The sequence below is a fragment of the Nilaparvata lugens genome, chromosome X, assembly GCF_014356525.2.
Source record: "Nilaparvata lugens isolate BPH chromosome X, ASM1435652v1, whole genome shotgun sequence".
Lineage (NCBI taxonomy): Eukaryota > Metazoa > Arthropoda > Insecta > Hemiptera > Delphacidae > Nilaparvata > Nilaparvata lugens.
In genome coordinates, this window is record NC_052518.1 from 29,975,468 (window position 1) to 29,982,247 (window position 6,780).

Genomic DNA, 6,780 nt, shown 5'->3' on the forward strand with positions numbered 1-6,780 from the left:
ATCTTGTGGCTATTACAGAACCTTTTTGTGACAATATGATGCTTGTGAAAATCTGTGCTTTGGATGATTGTGAGGCAATGGATAAGAGATGTTTTGTTCTAAAAAAGGATATATGTGCTGCATACAACTTATATTTAAGAGGGAAATTCTCTAATATGGTGTCAGCTAAACATGCAGTCAAAGAAAAGCTGGCTTACCTATTGAACAGTGGAAGTGATATGTCTCAAAAGATTCTACAAGTGCTTCCCAATGACAATTACAACGAAGCGAAACAAAAATACCAGGAACCAGTAGGCATACCTTACAAAGTAGAGCTTGCAGATGTGCCAATTGCTACATTGATAGAAGAACTACCGAGATTATTGGAGCAGCTGAGGAAAGAGCACTTCTATCTTCTGGACTTGGACATAACACAGGACTTTGGTGGAATATTCAACAAGAATGGAATGTGTGATTTTCTAACTACAAATCATCATTTTTGTTTCCAAGGAGAATATAAAGAAGACTATAATGTGATAGCAGATAACAATAAAGCTGTTGGGATTGATTGTTTGAGTTGGGTTAATAGTAATGCGAGGGTGAAAATTTATAATAAGTTTGTATGTGAAATAACAAGCTCTGGTGTAAATAAGCAGTTAGGTAACCATATTGTAGACTTTATTGAGTGTGCAGATTCAAGATTAGGGAAAACTTTCACCTCTCCTACAGGTAAAATGCATGGTATTACACGTTTGGAAGCTACAATCTGTAACTATAGTTTAACAAATAGAGCCAATAGCAAAGCCTTTGACCCTATTCAAGATAGCTTGTCACTCTTGAATGATAGTAGAAATTATTTCCAAAATGCTCCAATTTATTCTGTGTCCTTGGCTAAAATGTGGAGAAAACTGACAGATAATTTGAAAAATAGTTGTTGTTTAATCTATAATGATCTTCTACAGTATGTTTACTGGGGTAATAGCAATACCAGCAAATTGAGTGGAGTACAAGTAAAGCTTCCCACTGACCCACAACATAGAAATAAAATAATATCCTTTGTAATCTCTGCATTTAGCTTTAATCTACTACCTATTAATTATGTGGAAATTTTCGAGGATCCATCAAACAAAAATAATATCAGTTTCTCACAAAAGTGTTATATTAAGAGTGGAGAGACTTATTTCTCCAAGTCAACCACAGTTTTCTCTACCATATCCAAAGTTGTTGACCTAGATGAGTTGGGTCTTGTAGCAACAGGTAACTTGATACCACAAGTCTTAAGAAAACGGGCAAACATAACTTGTAAGCTTCCTCCATACCCTGTTAAAGAGATACAACCCTTGTCTCCTATCTCAGTGCTATCAGCCAAGAAGCGTAAGCTAGAACTGGATGAAATTGATCTAAAACGGAGGAAAATTGAGTTTTTTGAAGCCACACAGTCATTTAGGGAACAGCATAAGCAGCTAGAAGAATTTGAGGAAGAAATAGAAAATTTGAGAGAGGAACTTGGGCCATATTTCCATTCACATTGGCGAAATTTTGAGCCTAGTGGAGTTTATAATGTGACTGCATTTACTGTGAATAATACTGGGAAATTCCCATATGTAGGTGTACTAGGGGAGAAAGATGGTTTGAAAAATGTTTACTTTGTAAAGGGCTCCCATAAAAATGTTTTCATTAATGCATACAAAGCTATCGAAACTCTCAAGAAAGAGGGTTATTTTGTAATCCCTTACACTGACAAAAAAGAAATTATTTGTCTACCAAGGGAAGAGAAAATTTGTGTAATTACAGTCAATGGTATGTCAAGCTATAATGGACATACATTTCCTAGAATAGAATCAGTTAAGTTTCTCCCAGATGTTTGGAAAAACTTGGAAGACACTCCCTTCACACAAAAAGAAGTGGAGCAGTATAATAACATCACAATGCTGGAAATTAAAGGGAAAGTAAAAGTAGGACAGTGTAAAAGATTGGAAGAGTTACCACAAGGTATAGAGTTAGTCATTATTGCAATAAAAGAAGTGTACAATAGAAACAATACTCGGTATATCCTACAGTTTGAAAATGTGGAAGCATTGTATGTCTCAAACTATTGGTTAGAGGAAGAATTTGAAAAGCCGAACATAGATTTGAATTATAAAATTAGAATCAAGCTAGATGTTTTTAAATATACACCCAGTAGGAATAAGGAAAGAGTTACTTTCTGTATTTGATTTGGCCATAGATATGCTTTGATGTATGTATAATAATTTAAAAATAAAGAAAATTATTGTGACAATCCTCATGACATTGAGCTCTCACCCCTTCTCCTGATTCCTCTCTCATTTTTTCTTTCCTGCTAAACAAGTGGAGGAGAGAGGAGGAGAACAAAGGACAATTTTTGTCCACGGAGGAAAATTGTGCTCGGAGGAGAACAATTGTCCTCGGAGGAGAGGTTTTGTCCTCGGAGGAGAGGAGGAGGAGAAAAATTTAAGTAAAAATGAACTTACATGTGTTGATTTGACGAAATGAAATAATCGGATATGCTTCTCTCAGCTCCTCGACTCGGTTCAGGTATTGTTCCAGCTTAGCTCCTCGGCTATGATTTTCTCGATGCAGGTAAGTTTCCCTCACGAGAGCACAACTGCTTATGAGACTGAGTTGTGAGGTGAGAAAATGCTGTGAAAAACAATGAAATATTTAATAACTGTAACCAAATATATATTATAAAAATCAATTTAGTGTTATTTCACAAAAATATGAGAATATAACAAAAATTTTCACTTACAATCAATAATGTTAGCGTCGTGCTAAAGCTCTGGGGAGTATCGGCAGTGTTCGCCAATTGTGATACACGCCTCCTTTGTGTTTCTATCTCACTCGTACAAGCCTGCAACAGACAGAGAAACGACTTGCTATATAATCGCTTTTCTCAGTGGAAAATCATCATTCACGTTAGAGAGCTATTAGTATGCGCTAAAATTCTCGACACTTTCAAAACACCATGGACAAGTCACACCGTGCATCCTTCAACTCCAACTCCAACTCCTCGCAAATGTTCATCTTGCCAGACGGCCCGCCTCCGGAGAGGGAACTCAACTTCTGGGAGCAGCAGCAGCAGCAGAAGCGCCGCAGCACGACTACAACATCAGCTGTCGCCTCCACCTCTGCTGCTGCCGCCACCTCCTCCTCAGCCTCAACCTCAGATCCCTTGAAGGAACAAGGGATCTTCGTCCAAGATGAGGATTCCAGCATCATCGTGGGAGACAGTACCCCTCCGACGCAAGCAACTTGGGCGCCACGACGAGCGGCCCTCACATCGGTACCCGCCCCCAAGCAGTCTGTCAAGAGGAGGCTGTTTTTCGACGACGATGAGGAGCCCGGCGTCCTCACTCAATCGAAGGTTAGCATACAAAAATATTATTATTGTAATGTACACAAAAGATTTTATAATCTATGAATCTATAATCGATAAAATCTTTTGTGTACATTACTACAAGTCTCTATATGTTTACTCGAATAAATATGAAATTACTGTGAGCAAAGTCTCAAGACTGAGCGTTTAATCCGAACACAGATAAATTTTTCACACGATGGTTGTATTGTTTAAACATGTTTACTAAATATGTTGCATGAAACATTCCTACTGAAACAATTTGAATTGGAGAATTACATACTGATTACATATATATATATGAAAAATCAAATCATATGTTGTTTGAGTGTGAAACAAAAATTTGCATGATTAATGAAAGGTGAAATATTTATGTTTTCTGCAATCATTTATGTTGATTGTAATGAAGTGAAAAATTTTTTTCCGATAATTGAGAGTTATGTCAGAGAATTTCCAAGTTATTACTCACATTTTTTGAGTAGTGAATCTGTTGAGCGCAAGATCACTCTCTCATGTCAGAGAATTTGCGAGTTATTAGTCACAGTTTTGAGTAGTGAATCTGTTGAGCGCAAGATCTCTCTCTTGTATGATTTTATAACCTGAAACAAATAATAGTCTAATGAAATATTTTTCAACAGAAACGTGCGGTGGAAGAGGATGAGGAGGACAGCTCCATAATGACGCTGTTACAGCAGGAGGAGGATGAAATTCTCCCCGAGGAGCACTTCCTCACTGTCATCAATAGGTACGCCCCGAAACCCTGGATTCCTCTAAGAGAGTTGATGGAGGGTACGCCTTACCCTATTGAGGACGTGAGGGAGGTCTGCAATCAACATGGACGTCGCGTGGTGCTCAAGATCCGGCTGTCAGGTCAGAGAACAACAGATGTTTACATACCTGAACGTTTCACGCTGATCTTGACCCCCAAAGACGTCCAAAATTTTAAAAGTAAATGTAAATCATTGTTACTGTTTGTCAAACATATTAATCAGTACATGACCGACATCAACATTGTCAAAATGCATAAAATTTAAATCATGATAATTATATTACCATTTAACATTTTATGAATTTTATTATTACTTATTTTGTTAATAATCTTGTAACAAATTTTCGGACTTGACATTGCATCGCCTTTCGGCATATATTTTCGGACTTGACATTACATCGCCTTTCGGCAATATAACCTATATCTTGTAAATCACAATTTTCAAGTATTGTGTTATTTAGTTTTGGCACAAGCCATTACATATATTTTCATTATAATCTATAATTTTCAAGTATTGTGTTAAGGTGACAATTGCATCGCCTATCAGCATATACATAACCTACTTTGTTAACCGCATAATTTACTTGTTATATATCAATAAAAAATAGTATGTTATTCTATAAAAAGTTTTCACTCACCTATCACACTAGTATACGTGTAGAGAACTCAATCACTCACTCTCCAAGTTGCATTGAGTGATAAGAAATTAAAAATGTGTTTTTATAGCTTGATGTATGGCAAGCTGACATCACTCGGTCGCTCACTGTGTCAAGGTCGGCTCAACGCTCTGCCTTCCTTGTTGTGAAGTGAGGCCATTGGCCCTTACACATCTGGTGAACGCCATGCGTTCATTCATTCACGACCTTCACAAGGTCTTGTTGTGAATGTTGAGTGTTGCCCCCACACACATCTGGCTGGATTGACATTCCATTCATTCTTATCTGTATGACTTTCAATATTATTGTGTTTGACTTTTTCACATCAACTATTTGAAATGAATTTTGAAAATTCATTTCAAATAGATGATCTGAATAGGCGAATTCGATTTGAAAGTATTATTCCAAATTAATAGAAAATTCCATTTTTCTTTTAGATTAAGTTAGTGTAATGATTAATTAATTAACTTTAGTTAATGTTCGAGCATTGAGTTGAAAGGTAATGAAAATATTGAATGTTGAGAACACTCTTTGTGCATGTTGATATTCTTCGCGTGTCAGAGGTGTGTCCGTTAAATCATTATGAAAACATTCTATTGGAGGAAGTTCTTTCCAATGTACTTTCTTTCCCCAACTTCTTTTCCATGTCTGTACTTTCTACCAAATTACGCACCAATACTTCCAAGGATTCAGACATAAACTTGTAGGAATCTAAAAATTTAATTTTGCCTACCGAAAGTGTCAAAAATCTCTCTGACGTATTTGCGATGCAGGAAATTTCTTTTTTACATTTACCGAGCGATTTCAGAATAAAATGTGAATCAAAACCGGAGAAATTATGAAAATAACATGATATGTACTCCAGAGTACGTGCTGTTAAATTGAGAAGTTCAGTAATTTGTTGATAGAGTGCATCACTGCAGGTTATATAAGGTGTGTACTGCGCCAAATGTAAGCCATTATCAGTTTTACCTTTGAACAGGAATCATGTCCTATTCTTTGTGTTCTGATATTTTGGACAAGCCACAAACTCGCTCTATTGGTATCCAGTGTGATCTTGATTCTGATATTTTGGACAAAGCTCAAACTCAGTCATCGGTACTTTACGATATTGAATCAACAAGTTTCTATTATGAACCAAGGAGAAGCAGTACACCAATCCAGAAGTCGGGAGAGGAGGGGGAAGAGGAGGTGGAGGAGCAGAAACGTGAGGAGGAACAGAAACGTGAAGAGGAACAGAAAGGAGTGGACGACAAGCAGACACCTACGAAAATTGCTACGGTTGATCTTCACTGGTTTAAACAAACTTGTAATCAAATTATTGTGAAAGAACTTGCTATCGTTGACGAGTGCAATAATTATGCTGTATTCCATTTCAAATCACCATTTGCAAAGATGGAATTGAGCGCAAAATTGTATAATGATGTAACATGGCTGGAACGTAACTATCATAAAATAAAATGGGAAGATGGAGATTTAGAATACAGTGACTCATTAATACGTGATTACCTTGCAGGTTATGAGAAAATTTTCACAAAAGGAACTGAGAAAGCAAAGTTTTTGAGAAGATTGCATTCTAACGTACAATGCATACCGGAGGACTTTCTCAAGCCTGATTTCAGCTTTTTCACCACTTCGTGGTGTTATGATGCATGTAAGATACATAAATATAGACCCGATGGAAGATGTGCTTTATTCTCTGCTCAACATTATAATTCTTTGCTGTTTAAAAATATGTATCAAACAAATAATTTCTTGTGCGAAAACAATCGAATGCAAAGTATGAAATTGGCACCGATGTATACGAATGCACAGAAAAGAAACTTTGCACGTTATGGATTCTTCTACAACGGAAAGGAATTACAGTGTGTTTATTGCTTGCATGCATTGAGACTGCATAAAGCTCGTACATGTTGTCTGTCTACAATTAGATACGCCCCCCTCAGAGACAACTGTGTTACAGCTAAGTGCACATTCCTACCTTATCAATTTTATTGTTC

The 6,780-nt window shown here is 36.8% G+C and overlaps 1 protein-coding gene across 1 annotated transcript; it reads left to right on the forward strand.

Moving 5' to 3' along the window:
* Nucleotides 1-2,643: 2,643 nt before the first annotated feature.
* Nucleotides 2,644-4,509, forward strand: LOC120354950. The gene is made up of 2 exons (XM_039443140.1): nucleotides 2,644-3,364; nucleotides 3,994-4,509. The coding sequence occupies exons 1-2, from the start codon at nucleotides 2,966-2,968 to the stop codon at nucleotides 4,387-4,389; spliced, it is 795 nt and encodes a 264-aa protein (XP_039299074.1). The 5' UTR covers nucleotides 2,644-2,965; the 3' UTR covers nucleotides 4,390-4,509.
* Nucleotides 4,510-6,780: the final 2,271 nt, after the last annotated feature.

Bases quoted from the DNA above. Each gene is read 5' to 3' on its own strand.
- LOC120354950 (XM_039443140.1), top strand. From the start codon at position 2,966: ATGGACAAGTCACACCGTGCATCCTTCAACTCCAACTCCAACTCCTCG. The intron at 3,365-3,993 runs GTTAGCATACAA...ATTTTTCAACAG, and splicing joins GCGTCCTCACTCAATCGAAG to AAACGTGCGGTGGAAGAGGA.